The 17,108-nt window shown below is 51.0% G+C and overlaps 6 protein-coding genes across 6 annotated transcripts; 4 read left to right on the forward strand and 2 right to left on the reverse strand.

The window, feature by feature from the left end:
- Positions 1-1,924: 1,924 nt before the first annotated feature.
- J4E86_008851 (uncharacterized protein) lies at positions 1,925-2,973 on the forward strand (the record flags this gene model as incomplete). Its single annotated transcript, XM_051449360.1, has 2 exons — positions 1,925-1,956; positions 2,013-2,973. 2 exons carry the CDS (start codon positions 1,925-1,927, stop codon positions 2,971-2,973), a joined length of 993 nt encoding a protein of 330 aa, XP_051299214.1.
- Positions 2,974-6,856: 3,883 nt separating this feature from the next.
- On the forward strand, positions 6,857-7,840 carry J4E86_008852 (uncharacterized protein; the record flags this gene model as incomplete). Its single annotated transcript, XM_051449361.1, has 2 exons — positions 6,857-7,592; positions 7,644-7,840. 2 exons carry the CDS (start codon positions 6,857-6,859, stop codon positions 7,838-7,840), a joined length of 933 nt encoding a protein of 310 aa, XP_051299215.1.
- Positions 7,841-8,142: 302 nt separating this feature from the next.
- J4E86_008853 (uncharacterized protein) lies at positions 8,143-9,722 on the reverse strand (the record flags this gene model as incomplete). The annotated part of the gene is made up of 2 exons (XM_051449362.1): positions 8,143-9,247; positions 9,298-9,722. The coding sequence occupies 2 exons, from the start codon at positions 9,720-9,722 to the stop codon at positions 8,143-8,145; spliced, it is 1,530 nt and encodes a 509-aa protein (XP_051299216.1).
- Positions 9,723-10,830: 1,108 nt separating this feature from the next.
- On the forward strand, positions 10,831-12,090 carry J4E86_008854 (uncharacterized protein; the record flags this gene model as incomplete). Its single annotated transcript, XM_051449363.1, has 3 exons — positions 10,831-11,017; positions 11,078-11,897; positions 12,036-12,090. The coding sequence occupies 3 exons, from the start codon at positions 10,831-10,833 to the stop codon at positions 12,088-12,090; spliced, it is 1,062 nt and encodes a 353-aa protein (XP_051299217.1).
- Positions 12,091-12,564: 474 nt separating this feature from the next.
- Positions 12,565-13,414, forward strand: J4E86_008855 (uncharacterized protein; the record flags this gene model as incomplete). Its single annotated transcript, XM_051449364.1, has 3 exons — positions 12,565-12,982; positions 13,041-13,222; positions 13,307-13,414. 3 exons carry the CDS (start codon positions 12,565-12,567, stop codon positions 13,412-13,414), a joined length of 708 nt encoding a protein of 235 aa, XP_051299218.1.
- Positions 13,415-13,566: 152 nt separating this feature from the next.
- Positions 13,567-15,057, reverse strand: J4E86_008856 (uncharacterized protein; the record flags this gene model as incomplete). The annotated part of the gene is made up of 1 exon (XM_051449365.1): positions 13,567-15,057. One exon carries the CDS (start codon positions 15,055-15,057, stop codon positions 13,567-13,569), a length of 1,491 nt encoding a protein of 496 aa, XP_051299219.1.
- Positions 15,058-17,108: the final 2,051 nt, after the last annotated feature.

The following is a 17,108-nucleotide window of genomic DNA, read 5'->3' on the forward strand; positions in this document are numbered from 1 at the left end:
CAAGGGAATTCCCGAAGCGCTCGATAAAGCCGGAGCGACCGAACTTCTGAACAAAACGTTGGGTTCTCATTCTGTTCGCATTGGCTCGTTAGCAGCAGATGACAATGACGGGACCACCGATCAAGTGGCGACCTTTCACTTCACGGACAAAACAGCGATGCCACCCAAAAAAGCCGCTGAAGCTGACGACGATTGGTACTTTTTCATTGATGATGGTCCTGGAATGATCGTGATCGACAAGAGATTTCTTGGGTTCACCCCGCTTTACTCACCCGTCGAAGCTGAGCATATAGCAGAGTAAGTCAAACGTTTCTATGCATCGCAAAATGCTGACTCAGAGCAGCTGCATAGCAATTACAGGTCTGGCAGGCCATGCCTTCGGGTCTTTCAAACACAAGGGCTTGGACTGGATGTGGCTTCGTGATCATGTTCCGACGCTACCCGCGTTCAAAGGCATGGGGATCTATGTCTATGGTTACGCAACGGCATTGTTCGAAAGCCGCAGTCATGAGAGCCTCAACGATATTGCCAGAGAGTTCCTAACCCTCCTGAACGAATTGAAACGAGGTGAACAAAAGGTTCGTGCAATTGTACCTAGGTAGTTGTTGGACCGATCGAAACTGACTTGACCGCCGCAGGGAGGCCGCCTACCAAAACCGATGATATTCATTGTCCATAGCATGGGAGGACTTTTGCTCAAACAAGCAATAGTTAACATGTCTCGTTCGAACAACAAAGAGGAGCGTTTACTCATGTATGCGACTGCAGGCATCCTTTCCTTCGGCGTACCCAACGAAGGAATGAACATCTCGCGATGGCTCAAGGTTGTGGATGCACGCGCCAACGAAAAGCTGATAAGGATGCTTGATGTTGACTCGGCTCATCTCGAACAGCTTTGCAAGACATTCAATAGTGCATTCAATGACCGTGCGGCCACGATATTTTCTTGGTACGAGACGGATGCCAGCTATACGTTTGAGCGTGTAAGTGAAAGCGCGTGAAAAAGACTCTCTCACTACTAACTTATCTGTTAGGTCGATGGAGAGAACAGGAGATCTGCGGAGCCCATACTGTTCTTGCGTCCAACATCGGCAGTCTCGGGAAGAGATTGGGAGCGGGGAGAGGCCCATAATTTCCCAATGATTGGAGTTTCACATTCGGAGCTTGTGAAGTTTGCCCCTAAGAACCGACACTTGAACTTCGTCATCTCGAAATTGGAGGTCCTGCTAGAGAAAAACATACCTCACGTCTCCAACAGACTTCCGAAGCTAGCGTCGAAGATTTCCTCGAATGGGTATAATGGTATTTTCGTGGGAGCTCCTTTCACAGACCTGACTGAGCGTGAATTCAGGCACGGAACATACCCGCCAATCCGATCGGAAACGAACGCAGAAGCAAATCGAGACAACGTCCCTCGATCCTGCAGGTGCCAGTGCCACAAACAGCGCAACATTCGATTTCCAAAGCTCCTAAAGCATTATCTCGGCTACATGGCAATGCAAATCAACTACACGAACAGGTGTCTGACGTGCAGTTTTAGAGACTGCCGAAGATTAATACCAGCTACTGTTGAGTCGCAATATTACTTTCCCCAGTGGTTGCTGGCTCGAAAGATTTACTTCACCATCTGCCAGCAAAGCAAGCCCGGAATCAGTCTCTTCTTTCCAAACGTTATCCCAGACTCTTCCGACATCTTCAAGTTCTGTATGAACGGTAATCTGGAAGGAGTGCAGAGCCTCTTCAGGCAGAAAAGAACATGGCCAACAGATGTGTCATATGACTACGGCTGGACAGCGCTTCATGTACGATGCCTCATTTGTTCACAGTCATCGACCTAATCTGCGACTATTGTTTCTGACTGTTGTAGTATGCGCTTAGTTACGACCAGCACAAAGTAGCGAAGTACTTGATTGAGCATCACAAAATGGACAAGTACGCCGAAAATCTGAACGGCACGTACGTGAAACGTCCCTTAACCTCATTACATTGAACTTTTCGCTGAGATAATCCAGTTCTCCATCAGAAATCGCTTGGAACAGGATCTGGGGTGAAGTTTACGACCCGGAGACCAGGAATGAATGTGCAAATTTGCTAGGCACCGAAAGTCGGGATGATCAGATCGAAAAGCGAAGGTTTACGCCCCTCCATCGCATTGCTCTTGGATTAGAGCTTGGGATCTCTATCGAAACCCAAATAAAAGAGACGGACGTTGATGCGCCTGATGCAAGTGGAAGGTCGGCGCTATCCTACGCCACGGCACGTGGCGATCAAGCCATGTCTGCGACTTTGCTCATGTGCAACGCTAGCGTCGTGCTAAAGCAACCGGGAGCCGATGCGCTGCATTGGGCTGTTACCGCAAAAGATCCTTCGTGCATCAAGCTTCTTCTGGAATACTCTGCAGATCCTAATTCGAGATCCGTATACGGGGAGACAAGTTTACATATCGCTGCCATGCGATACGACGATCCTGAACGACGCATGAGCCTTCTGCTGTCCTCACTCGCTTCGATCGATGCTCAAGATTATGAAGGATACACACCCTTGATGTTTGCAGTTCAAAAGAATCGTCCAAAAACCGTCAGATATTTGCTGGACAAACGCGCCAACATCGACTTGGCAGATCACGTTGGATCACCGGCTATGGCTTTTGCTATCTTGAGTGATAACGAGGAGATTCTTGATGTTCTCCTGCAGCACCCTTGCGACACAATGTGGCAGACAGAACGGAGACAGACCTGGCTGCACCTTGCTGCAAGCACTGCCACATCTTCCGTACTGAACCTTCTCCGAGATCACGGCGTGAAGTGCGACTTCAACTCACCAGACAAGGATGGGTACACCGCTGAACAGATCTTTGATCATCGTCGAAAGTCGAGGGGCGCAGATCTATCAACGATCGAGGCTTTTGACAAATTACTGGCATCCCTGCGTGTCACTGAACTCTCTGCAGAGGAACACGATGAAAAGGCATGAGAGCTCAATAAATTGATCTGATCTTGTTCTACGAAGACTAGATCAGTCACATCCTCACAATACGACATCTTCTCACCGATTCTGGAGAGTATCGCAGTTGACATACGGCCTGATATCATATTGGCTAATTTGACTAGGAAATGAGTGTAAATATCTTGTACCGTGTCATGTCATAGATCCTGCATAAGACACCACTGAAGCGCCTGATCTGGTTGCGTCTACCTAGAACAGCAATGCGCATCGCCATTACTTTCCCTCAGTATCTCGCTTGGGGCTGGTGCATATTAGCGCTATGGTCTGGACTATGTGGTCTGCTTCCACAGCCTTCCGCAATCTTACCCATCTCCCCCGCGGACCTTTTCGCCCATTCCAGCCTTTGCCGTCTCCTCGGCCTGAATATTGATATCGGGGCCGCTGCCATCACGACCAGTCGCATCTTGTTCAGGCATGATTGTCGTTGAGAAAACCGAGTGATTGATCAGATGTCGTTGCAGAGTGACTAGATGGTAGGTCTTGTGCTAGTAATATTATGCGATTTAATAGAGACTGGCGAACTGCGGGGATAAGACTGTACTTATGTTTCTCAACCCTCTTATAACTGTGTCACCCTATCTCGAAAGTTGAGTGTAATGAGGGGTACCGGTCAATCACACCAAGCGAACGTGCATGCCTCTAGATGAGATCCGGCGATTTGCAAGAGATAAGGAAGCCTTCAGTGTTACCCCGCAATCCGCCTACTATGCAACATGAATATGCGACATCCGTTTCTGGGCAAGTGTGCAGCTCGGTTACCTCTCTGGTCAGCCTGACCCAATGAACGTTCTGCAACACGCATGCGTTGGCAATGTAGCTGTACCGGTCAGCAACTCCATCTCAGCCGGCACGGAGCAGCAAAGATATGACACTGCTGTAGGGAGGCGAACCTGCGAGATGCGTCCGCGGAATGTCCACGGGTGGTAAACCGGTGAGGCTAGAATGATAATTTCGTCATGGATGCATGAAGACTAGTTCAACACCGTTCGATGCTACGGGTGTACGATACAGCCTGGCTTGTACTTACGTACACAGCAAAAGTGTGACCAGTCATACGATGGGATGACGCAGCTATCACTTCTATTTACCTTGTATCTTAGACACCGAGGTAATGCGTAACTGACAACTGTAACAATTCAAGACTAAATCTGAGTAATCACTAGCGTTAAACAAAGTCATACGCGCGAACATTTATAAGCTCCATCTGCTATTTTCATTCAAGCTTTAGGTCGTCTACATTGTGCGTGCTAAGAGGTTGAATTTTGCAATCTAGCTGTTCGCGAGTTGCTACGATTACAATATCCTGGTTCTACACGGTTCCCCTGAACAGCTAGATTCACATAGTGAAAGCCTGTGAGCTGTCGTTGGGATGGCGCAGTCTTCCTCTCATCCCAAGCGAGAGTTGGTACGTTTTTCACTGCGCTGAACCGGAATTTGCACTTACCAATGAAAAGTTCCCACCGATGACAGAAGGATGTGGAAAGATATTGACAGCCGGTCCTCGGGACGAGAGCACGATACACACAAGAATGCGCTTCCTTGACTATGAGCTCAGAACTCCGAAGCTCGACAAAGTACTCGATCACCTCTGGCTGGCTGGTCTTCCTAAGCCGGCGCGATGCCTTCACCGCCAACGGCTCATGGGCCGCGACATCGAGATAACCGAGTGTGCTGACGAACATCTCGTTTGGCACGAGACTAGAATATTCATAAAGCCTTTGCCAGTCTACCTCTTCGATTACCAGTTCTGGAAAACGCATCTTTGCCAGCACCCCGCCATGTACAACTATGCAGTCGGTCTATTGGTTTCTTACTCGTGGCTTATCCAGTTCCCGAGTGATCTCCAAATCGCCAAAGAAACGCTTTTACTCCCAAAGAATGTCGAATGGCCCATGTGGATCAAATTTGTTCATGAGGTATCGGACTGCGTAAAGACTTCGCTCTCCCATCAAGTTCCGGAGCGCTATCGCTATGGTGAGCTCCGGTTGTCGCGACTAAACACATTGTACATGTTCCTACCATCAATCTTTTCGGCACATAATTTCGTATACGGGTTCATGTCCCATTCGAGTTGGTACAAGGCTTTCTTTCAGAAGAACTTTGCGTGGCTGCTCATAGCCTTTGTCTACGTGAGTGTCATACTATCAGCGTTGCAGGTAGCGCTCGGGACTTGGATGCAACACAACTTGAGGTTCCAAAGAGTGGCTTTTGGCATTGCAATAAGCGCAGTAGCAATGGTGGGCGGAGCTGTAATTATGTTGTTCTTCGTTTGGCTTGCGTTATTTCTGTATCATTTGATTAGCACGATCCGCTTTTCAAAGCAAGCTAGACGCGAGGTTGCGCAACGAGCTCATGCTATACCCTAGGCGTAGCTACGAAAGGTTTCAAAAACTTCATGAATTTACAAGTGAGGAGTAGATGACGTGGTTTGTGAGCATAAGTAGACCCTCCGGTTGTATACACCCTCCCGGTACTGCCCCGGCGAATTGGCTGCCAGTTTGTTAAGTAGCACACTGCACTCTCCCGCAAATCTCGCCACCCAGCATATACAGATTTGAAACGTCGATTGCAGGTCGGCACACTACACACGTCATGTTGATGACTGGTCGTGTTTTTGTTCCAGGCTTTCATGACGAGTACGGGAGGAAACACATGTCGAGCAAATGTATATGCCAGGTGCATGTCATGGGAAAAGGACCGCAACGTCGCACAAATACGACAGGGCCTGTTGGTGTTGGCACGTTCATTCCATCATGTATTTATTCCATCTTTCCCGTATAGAGTATTATGGGTTTCGTTATCGCAGTCATCATCGTCTCCGTACCTAGGTAGTTCCGATAGACAGGTGGCGCCAGCGCGATCAGTGCTACGTCCCATCACATACTAAGGTAGTTACCGCCAACGTTTGTCACCGGTGGAAGACGATAAGATGGTCATCTCTTGCTCATAATCGCTTAAAAAGAAAGGAAGGCTCTAGACCAGCAGCACGACATCTGTCGCACCGTGCGCGAATGCTTAGGCTCAGTAATGTCCGTGCCTCGCTAGACAACCGGTGAGCCACCGCACCGCCTCAGTTCAGCGTTCCTGCGCGTACCTTGGTATGATCCAAGTTCTGTCTCGCAGCCTATATTCCGAGACTGCGTGAATGACAATTGGCAAACTTCGTCGCACAGCGATGTTTCGTTGATACCACGACTAGTAAAGAATGTCGAATGTCGAAGGGCGAAGGGCGAAGGGCAGCGAGGCTGTCCCGGCGGGAAATTGTGCGCAATGCAATTTGGTCCGCACCCTCGCGCTGCTATGATTCCCTACCCCACATCTTCCGTCTGGGCAGCTGCGACTTGACCGCATCCTCACCACACCGCGCGTTCGAGACCAGCGCAAATGCGATTCGGCTGTTCGGGATATCGATCGTATTCGTGCTAATGCGCATGGCACATGTCGACGGTCGCCTCCGAGGGCTGCATCGTCACGAGAACTAGCTGTCGTCCTGGCGACTTTCTCCAGGTTTGCCCATTTTCTCTGGCGCAAACGCACAGCAGCTTGCGTCGCACACAGTCATTTGTTTGCTTATGAGGCCTCACGCAACCGTCTACAGGGAGACTTCTTGAAAGGGCTTTTCGCCCAGCATGGCGCTCGGCAGATCGCCATTCAACAACGCTTGGCAAAGAAAAGTACGAGCCTCATCCACGTCATCTGGATTGGCATGCAGCCAGCGATGATGCGCAGGGGCGAACGTTCTATTTTAAACTTCAGCTCTGCAGAGGAATAAAAGGTTGCTCCATTCCTGGCTTCTACATCTGTATCCCTTCGTTTTACTAGACTTAATACACTATTCTTAATTCTCAACATGTGGGCCAAAGCTGCGTCTATCCTCGCCCTTGCGACCACCGCCGTCGCTCAGAGCAAAGGCTTCAACTACGGTGCCACCAACGCAGATGGATCATGCCGCGGCTACAACGACTTCGTTCGCTTCTTCAATGAGGCAAAGAGCCTGTCTGGCGCTTCGGGCTTCAACACAGCACGTCTTTATACTTCGGTTCAATGCGGTACCGCTGCCGATCCCATCTCTGCCTTCCAAGCAGCCATCGACACCGACACCCAACTCCTCGTCGGTCTCTGGGCCAGTGCCGGACGTGCGGCATACGAGAACGAACTCAACGCCTTGATTCGTGGCGCCAGGGATCTTGGAACCGCTTTCACAGACAAGATCATCGGCATCAGCGTAGGATCTGAGGACTTGTACCGCAGCAGCCCGCAAGGTGTACAGAACAACGCCGGCGCTGGTGCTACTGGTGCTGAGATCGAGGGTTACATCGGTTGGATGCGCGACTGGATCCGTGGCACCGCGCTCGAGGGCAAGCCTATCGGCCATGTCGACACATTCACTGCGTGGGTTCTGCCCGAGAACCGCGGTGTTGCGCGCGCCGTGAACTGGCTTGGACACAACTCATTCCCATACTTCGAGACCACGAGGCCAAACTCGATCGACCTGGCACGTGAGAACTTCTTTGCGGGTCTTGGTCAGACTGAGAGCGTATCTGATGGAAAGGAAGTTTGGGTTACCGAGACCGGATGGCCACGAAGTAAGTTTTGCCTTAATCGTCTCCAAGACTATCACACTAACGCAAGTATAGTTGGCCCTAACTCTGGCTCCGCTGTTGCCTCCCTTGAGAACTCCAAGCGTTACTGGGATGAAGTTGGCTGCTCGCTCTTTGGCAGCCGCACCACGTTCTGGTACACCTTGAAGGATGCCAATGCTGCCCAGACTGATTTGTCTTTCGCTATCACGCCCCTCCAGAACAACAACCCGTTCTTCGAGCTGACTTGCTAAACAGCCAGTTCTTGTTGATGGTCCACGATGTGACATCCTCGAGACAGCGCATCTTCTTGTATATAATATAGATTTAATGAATCAGAATGGCCGGTTCTGTGCATCGACAGTTGTCAAACACATGCTGCAGTTTCTCTTAATTGATGCTTACCAATCGCCCTTAAGAGTGAATGACCTGAACTCGACTTCATTGACAATCAACTGCCTATATACTTGCAAATGCGAACTGCCCCCGTGACAAGCCTTCGCATCTATTGAACCACCCAATAGAAGCTTTACACGATGGTTCCTTTGTCGAGAACTCAGGACGATGGAATACTCTGCGCATGTGTCGTGAAGACACCCTGTGGATCTAGGTTCGACTTGATCCTCTTCATCTTCTCAAAGTTGTCCCCGTATAGCCTCACGCTCCATTCCTCAACGGAGAGTTCTGTATCTCTGTAGTTCACAAACCCCCTTAGTGGTACACCCTCCTTCTTCAACTGATCCTGGAAAGGTCGGAAGCCAGCTTGCATATACTCAATGCCGTCAGCAGGCCATTGGGTCAAGCCGTTAGCAAGACGTCCTTCCCAGCGGATGAGCCACTGGTTGTTGGAGTAAGCCATCGCCTGCTTTGAGTCGTCAACATCCCTAGACACGCCACCCCATAGGTCCAAGAATCCAAACTCAGTTAGATCAGTGCGGTTGAAGGCGAGTGTTGTGTACTGGTAGAGCGCTTTGGCGGACTCGAAGGTAAAAGGCTGATCTTTGCGCAGAACCAGTGCTTGCAGGTACATGCTGCGCGGAGGGAAGGCGTCGGTAGTTCCGTTGAGCTGTGGAACGGCAAAGTTTTCCATAGCCCAGAAATCCGCCGTTCGCACTGTGGTCGTGGTGGTGTTTGGGAGACGTTCTACGAGACCAGCAAATAGGGAATCAAACTCGTCAGGATTACCGTAGAAGTATCCACTGCCGTTCCATTCGCCAGCCAATTGCCATCGTAGAGCAAAGGTATCGGGTGCTTTAGTCATGGCCCAGTCCTGGATATCGATCAGGGCTTGGGCGCCGGTGTCAAGATCGACAGCACCAAGTGAGATCGTGAAGTTTGTGACAATGTCGAACTCTGGTTTCCAAGTGCGTGTTGTCAGAGACAGAATGATGCCGTAAGAAGAGCCTGCACCTTGAACGACGAAGAACAGGTCTGGGTTTTCCGTGCGTGAAGCAGTCACCACGGTGCCGTTGTATAGCATCACCTTGACGCTATCGAGATTATCCATAGGAATTCCGAGAAAACGACTGGTGGTTCCAAAGCCGCCACCAATGGAAGACCCAGAAAGGCCTACCCAGTTGGCTCGGACGTGGGGGAAGTGACGCCCGTGGTTCTCCCAAAGCCATGTTACAGCTGGCCCAACTCGGCTTCCACCACCGTAGCTATGATCATTAGCATAGAGTACGTTGATTTTGATTGCGAGATCACTTACGTGAACAGACCAGTCGCCTCGTCAAAGGTGGTCTCCGTGAAGCGCTCCATGTTGATCACAAGTGCTCCATCCACACCACCCAGCCCATAAGCTCCGTAGGAATGTCCTCCATTTAGTGGGGAGACCTTGACGCCCGCATCTACAGCGCATGCCAGTGCAGCGGCTATTTCGTCTTGGTTACGCGGAACAACAACTGCGGCAGGTTCTGGGTTGAATCGCAGAGCCCATGGCGAGGTTATAGTCTCCCAGTTCGTAGCATCAGGAAAGGTCGCTAAGGAGGCCAAGATGCTCGAGCTACTCAGGCAGTCTCTGAGTTTGGTGGCATCATCCTGGGCTGCAGCAACTGGTAGAAGGGATCCAAAAAGAACGATGTTCGAAATGAGAGCGAGTAGACCACTAGGCCTGGCAGATTGGCGGCGAAGCATGGTGAGTGGTGGATGTCTGCGTATAAAGAACGTGGTAAGGAGTACTGGCATAAGGGCACCTGCTTTATATCCAGAAAAACAGCGCATGTCTTCTACCTCATGTCTGGTCAGTAATCAGCTATCCCATTGCCTTCCGCGTTGTCCAAACCATTGGTGTGAAGCTGTTTGCATGATTACGCTTCGGCGCCGAAGCACCCGTCCTGCCATGCGCCCGAAATGAAGCCATTGTTAGTTCTCTATCGGCTTGAGTGCGCGAGTCTCATCGACGGGATGTATTAGCGGACTATACACAAAAGCCAAGAGTTGTCGTACGCGTGGCACCTTCATGTAGACGCGATGAACATGGGAGACCCGTCTGCGAGTGCATTTCCACTATGGGGAGAATTAACTTGCCGAACTTCCTCGAGAATGCCAGAGCGCATGTACTATTCGAAACATCGAACCTAAGCTGTACACTGCAAATTGCGCGAGTACTGCATGGTCCGCGGATGTTGCACGACGACCTCGGAATTGATGGGCGACAAATGCAGGACGGGGCATGAGCGTAAGATGCAGGAACCATCGCATCGCACTATCCCGAGCTCTCTGACTCGGCTGCTTGACATTACTTTTATTCGTGCACGCTGTCTCCTAGGAATGTAAGACCGATTACTGATATGGGTGTTCTCCGGTAGCTTGGTTTGTTTCACGAAACATGCTCATACGTGCCCGGCTGCGGTTCCAATCGCGCACCGGATCATGGATGATTCTCCGGGCCGAAAGAACTCATCACAAACGGGGGAGGGTTTCGCCTGGTCTTCGCGCTCATCCTTGATGTTGAGTATCCGCGATTGCGTCTTGTCACTGACCCAAGAGCCGGCCAGCGACATGTGGAACCCCAGACGCTAGCTGGCAGCTTCCCTGCCAAGATCGACGCGGAACTCTCCACACCATGACATCACCCATCATCATCTTGTCGTCGATGGGTTGATTTACCGCTTTCAGGACGCGTTTCACGGGGGCCCAAGATGATGGGAGAAGCTATGGCGACGACAAACTTTGAAAGACATGGAGCCTCACACAGGGATAGCCCGATCGTGGTCTTCTCTTCTCGCGCAATTCTCGAGCTATGTCCGCCCCCAGCAATGACAAAGACTGTCTCCAGGACTCGTCGCAGCAGCTAGACTACGTTCACGGTAGCTCGCACAAGGTCCTGAACTTCCAAAATGCCAATTCACGGCGCTATGCCGTCAACAACGAAGATGGACACGCAAGCGGGACGGAATGGGAGTGGTGGAGTCGCGAGAATCGAAAGGGTGCGTACACAGCTGTTTCGTGTACAAGCCGAGGGCTGCACTGACGAGTCTCTGCTCTAGGCCGGCACATCCTTCTCCTCAGTCATGGTCAAGCACCCTCGCGCACCGAACGTACTACGCGCCTTCTTCGAGCGCTTGTGCGCATGATCACAGTCATAGCCTGGTGGGACGTCTCGTGGTGGGTTGGCGTCGTCTTTACTGTCGGCTCGATATGCTCCATCACGTCTGGCGTCCTTCAATGGCTGCCAGTCGCATATCCAGATACGCGATTCGCCGCCGACCCGAGCACCGTCAGCGGCGCGATATCCTTCTTCCGTGGGATGTTAATTCTGCTGGGCGGCATGCTCCTTGTAGTCGAAGCGGTGAACGCCAATCAGAGCGACTGCTTTGGCTGGGTGCTCAAGGAAAGCTTGAACTCCGACAACGAGAACATCGAACTCGCGTCTCCGGACGAAGAGAAAGCGACGGAGAACCCTTCCGGCTTCCAACCCGACCGTCGAAACTGCACGCATATCCACAACCCCGACCGCATGAAGCATCGAATAATGCGCACAAAGACGTTCAAGGTTGAGGCACGTCCTCAGTCAGGGCCTGAGCAAGCCTGGAAATGGTGGCCCACGTGGCAGGATGTTCGCGTTCACTATCGTCGAGAAATCGGTTTTAACGCAAATCTCATCCTCTTCATCGGTACAGCCATCTACTGGGTCACGAATCTCCTCACCTTACCGGGTGTATACAAGAACCTTCCGCAAGGTGTGCTCTATGGGCTATACTATCCTTCTTTCCTGCTTGGGGCTATCTGCTTCCTCGTCGCTTCGATACTATACCTTTTCGAAGTGCAGCGCCAGTGGTGGAAGCCCGCGCCGCGCATGGTCGGGTGGTGGGTTGGAATGACAAACTTGGTGGGTAGCATAGGTTGGATCTGGAGTGCTTGTTTGGGATATTGTAGCACAGGTTGGTGCGAGTATCAGAGTACACTGGCTCTGGTATGGGCACCTGCAGTATATCTCATGGGCAGTTTGCTGATGCTCTATGAGGCTGTAGAGAAATGGCCAATCCATATCGAAGGATAGGGCTAATTTTGTAATACTGGGCCCTCACTGTCCTTCTGAGAGCAACATACAATGTAGATCAGTATTGCAAGAACAGCCCCAGAGGTATACGTAGCGTCGCATACGACATCGATTCATTCTTTCAGCTTGTAAGATACTACCCACATTGTGATCAGTATCGGACAGCAGCACGAGGAGTTCAACTTGAGAGGGTCATATCAAGTACGCTCTCGGGACATGATGATTGTTTTGAACGACGGGGATCTCAAATCAGGCGTTGCACGTTGCAGATCAAACAATCTGAGGATAAATTCCGTACCTCTGGCGACTCTCACATGCTTGTGATCAATGGCATTGGCCCGAGTTTTCTTCAAAGTGTTCAATACCTCTCTAAGACGCTCTTCCGGGGATTGCGCAAGTTCGTATCGTGGCACGGCTTCATCGACAGGCTCGTGACGTCTCGGATCGGGCAGCCACACCCCAAAGTAGCTAGCCATGACGTCAAGACACATTGTTCATGAGAAGCAGAGGTTCTTGAACAAGCCTTACAATCCCTACGACTCCACCTTCTTCTTTTCAGCTGAGAATATGACACTTCCAGTTACGGGCAAGTCCGGAAAGGACACACTCGCGGCACGCCTCGAGAACGACTTCGAGAAGCGACCCGACCCGGTCGCATTAACCCACAACGCCGATGAGTCGCAGAACAGCTCTTCGGGGGTTGACTATGAGCCGCACCCTGAAAGCTCGATAAAGTTGGACCCTGCGGGGGAGAGAATTGTACAGTCTATTTGCAACTTGTACTCTGGCAGCGCTAGCGAACAAGACATAATGGTGTATGGTAAAGAGGCGGTATATGATGACCCATGGAGCTACTGCGATACGAGGTATAAGATTGCTGGGCAGTGGTATGGTGAGTAATGCCTAGACTTAGACGGTAATGAGGAGGCACGCTTCGCTAACACCCACAGGCATCCCAAAACTCATGAAGAGCAGTCGGACGATCAAGACAGAGGTTATTTCCTCTAAGCCTGATGAGATCATCTTCAAGCTGCAACAGGAGTACACTCCCAAACCTATGCCCATTGCGAAAAAGGTTAACAGCTTGATCACACTGACGCTCGATCAAGAGGGCAAGGTGCGTTATCATAAGGTACGTTGAGAGATTGAGATTGCTGTGCTACGCAAGCCTGCACAATCTATCATACCTCGAGATTCTATTATTGACATCGAGCAGGACATGTGGAATGAGAAGGACTACAGTCACGAGGGCCTGGGCAAGATCATGAAAGAGTTGAATGGGGATCACCTAACAAAGATCACCCGACCGCCAGCAGATCTGTAAAAGAGATATTGGATAGGGTGTTGTATTTCTCTGCCCAGAGTATGTATTATAAGTCGTAGACTTCGACTGATTATGGAAGCGTACAATGCAGTACGAGCTCTGTCATCCAAGAGTGTGCAACACGTTTAACCTTAATAAAGCTCTTAGCGGGTTCAAGGCTTCCACCCTCCAGTACGTGACCTAAATAGACCTGCCGGATCCACCGCATCTGCAACCCTCTTCGCCAACGCCCTGCTCTCAGGCCTCAATCTCCCAAAGTAATCTTGCCGAAAGAACCCATAGTTCATAAAGACAGGCAAATACGCTTCCGGTAGCTTACCCTCTGCTTGCCATGTCAGGACCCTGTTCCTCACGCCAGAATAAGTTGCTTCCATCGTGTCAGCCATCTGCTCATATAACGACTGCGGCGTGAAGGCATAGTTCATCTCGATGATAATGCGATCAACATCTGCATCAGCATCGATCAGATCAGGGCTTAGTTCCCGGGCCTTTTGCGCAATCTTCTTTGGGAACGGCTGCCATGCGATAGACGCCACGATTCCGGGTACGAGTAGTGTGGTTTCAGAGACGTCGCGCCAGTGCTTGTGCAGACCTTCCATAACCTCGACAGCATTGGCGCGGGAAGGTAAGGGTATTGTTTCTGTGGCGATGTCCACGACGTTGCCTTTGATTACAACCCAGTTGCTCAGGGCCATGAGATCGGCGTAGGTGCGAGTTCGAGTCGTGTCAAGTAAGGGATTGACGTCAGTGAAATTGTCGAAAAGTCCGGCTGGAGGCGTTGGGCCATCATAGAATAGGAAGATGATCCAAGAGTCGACTACGTTGAGATTCGCTCGCTCCGCCGTGACTATGACCGCAGCCTTCTCATCCTCGTTGTACTCTGTCCAGTCACGAACTGCTTGAAGTAGCTGCTTGTCCTTGCTCGGCGTGCGAAGAAACACCAGGTTGCCGCCCCAGATGTCGCCTTGTCGGTGAGCCTGCAACCTATAGTTTGTTACGACGCCAAAGTTGTTACCACCTCCCTTGAGCGCGACGAATAGGTCGGGGTAATTATCGTTCCGGATGTGGCCGATAGTGCCGTTGGCGAAGACAATTTCGTACTCGAGGACACTTGACGCAGCCCATCCGTACTGCGTCGACATATAGCTAAGCCCTCCACCCAGTACTAGTCCGCCGACTCCAGTGTTGCCAATGCGCCCGCCGACAAACGTCCAGCCCGTGCCTTGGAGCTTAGCAGCAATGCCATCAAGCCGGTTACCAGGACCTACGTCGACGATACCTGTGCTGCGGTCGAGATCGGCTTGATCAAAATGCTCCATGGCAATGAGTGGGCCCCCGGCTACGCTACTCCATCCATTGTTGGGATTGTGGCCACCAGATTTGACGGCGAAGCGTTCAGTGGTGTTGGCGAGAATTTGCACTACGGTCGAGACTTCTTCCACCGTCCTCGGGAAGATGATGCAAGATGGGAGGAGAGCAGAGCACGAAGTAGACCAATACTGGGTTTGTTCTTCAATGTAGGCCAGGTTGAGGGGGTATGTGACGGTGATGTAACCGAGAGAAGCGACTGATGAACAGGTATCGCCGCGGGCCAAAGCTGGCAAAGTGAACGCGAGAACAAGTTGAACAAAAAAGCCCCACATCTTGAACTCAGGATTGAAGACGGTGAAGCAATGGCGTTGAAGTTGTTGCGAGTCGCATCCCGATTTATACTCAGCGTTAGAAGCTTATAGCTGTCAATGACGTGGTTCGCGATGGCTCGAGCATGGTGTAAAAGGATGCATGTGGAGTGATACATGTGCGTTTAATCACCGTCGAGCACGAATGATACGTCGCTTTTGTCGTATGAATGAGCGCAGGCCCTATAGGAGTCGATCATTGTCAAGACGGCTATGCCAATGTCTTCTCAAAATAGCATGTAGCGTCGCTTACTCACAGGTGGTCTGGCATTTGAAAACAAAGTTTGTATTGCGCTACCTTCAGTGCATGGTATTGCATGCTGTCGCCGAAGCATTCCCTGGTAATCTCTCCCAAGCTTCGTACCCAACCGGTTCCCTATTGGTGCATACTAGCAACGGTGAATGCCGAGACTTCACCTCCTCCTTCATCCTGTGGAAGAGGCTTCGAGCCAAGCAATAGAGTATGGATTGTCGCTCCAACCATATGCCCCGACTGACGAGAATGACAACGCTTGGTAGCTCGTGATCGATAATTTGGGGTCTGATCTGTAAGTCTACAGATACTGCTAAACAATATTTGGAGTAAGGAGGGTCGCGTGAGGAATGTGGCGGTCTTGGTGACTCGTTTTTGTAGCTTGTCTGTATAGGCTGAATGGGTACGAGCTCGGTTGGCCAAGGGCTGACACACCTGAGGGGTGCACCCGCTGCAGCTGCAAGCCCCAATACGAACATTAGAGTAGCCCAGAGCCGATTTCGGTACCTGCATTAATTAGCGTAGTATTAGCCGTCTAAGACAGAAGACTTATCGAAAAAAGAGTTGGCCATCCCGAAGGACGGCCGTTGAACCACCCACGATGACGCCATGCCACGCTCCCCCATTTTCACACCAATCGCATCTCCAAGACCGACGTCGGTGAACACGTAGTAATGCATCCAGGGCATAAGCCAAGAGACCGTAGCGAAGACAGGTGGTGATATGACCGCGAAGAATATTTGAATGGAAGAATGAAGAGCCTGCAGAAACTTGTCGCAGGAAATGTTGACAGACAGGTCTAGACCTTGAGCCTCACTCTTGAGAGGTCCCATCTCCATTCTCTGGTTCTGAAAGCACTGCGTTATGGCTTTCACTGTCCACCAATATGCTGTCGGCGGGTTCCAGACTCTCATGCTCAGCTCTCTTGTTGTATGGCCAAGCTAAAGAATGCAAACCCATGACTCCGAGGTTGTAGGTCCTCTCAATGCGATCGTGTCTCCATAGAAGGCGCCGTCGCAACTCCAACACTACCATCTCTTCCCATTGCTGCAAGACCATCGTCTCCGTGCTCCAGCTTGCGTAAACAACATGGTCCTAGTCAGCTTGGCACAACAGACACGCAACACTCACCAATGGACACAATCATCATGGGTTGTTAAGCCAAGATGCTTCTCTCTGTGCGTAGTGACAAGACTTCCTGAGACTAGTCTTTGTTTCCGCTCCGCTCTCTTGAGAAACGAAGGGCATGATGTTACGGACAAAGGACATCCTCAAAAGCCGCATTGACGATCGCAACAGAAATAGAACTGCTCGATCGGATGGGTAGACGCTCGCCGATTCATACGTATGCTGAACATACGTGTTGGCGACTAACGCGACTGGTCAGATATCACTCTAGAGTGACTGGTGTCGAGTGGTAATACTGTGACACCGGCTTCGTAACGTAGTAGATGACGGAGGAGGTTGGAGATCTGATGGGGACTTTCGTTCCTGTGGGCGAGGTGCACGGGTACTTCGTCGCCATACATAAGTCCGGCTCGAACAGATTGCCATGCAGTACAAACGCCACGTACTTGATCCGACACATGTAGACACAGCAGACTTTTCGTGTGTCAAACGTCAGGACATCAGATCCGGAGCGTGACGGCCCGCCGTAGTTGACAACACCAACCTGCGACGTATCGAGACCTCGCTAGGCTTTCGCCTTTCCGACGAGTGGATCTCACGCCAGCCGAAGCCGAACAAGTTGATGTGTCTGTAT

The sequence above is a fragment of the Alternaria arbusti genome, assembly GCF_024043155.1.
Source record: "Alternaria arbusti strain BMP 1465 chromosome Unknown scaffold_15, whole genome shotgun sequence".
Classification (NCBI taxonomy): Eukaryota; Fungi; Ascomycota; class Dothideomycetes; order Pleosporales; family Pleosporaceae; genus Alternaria; species Alternaria arbusti.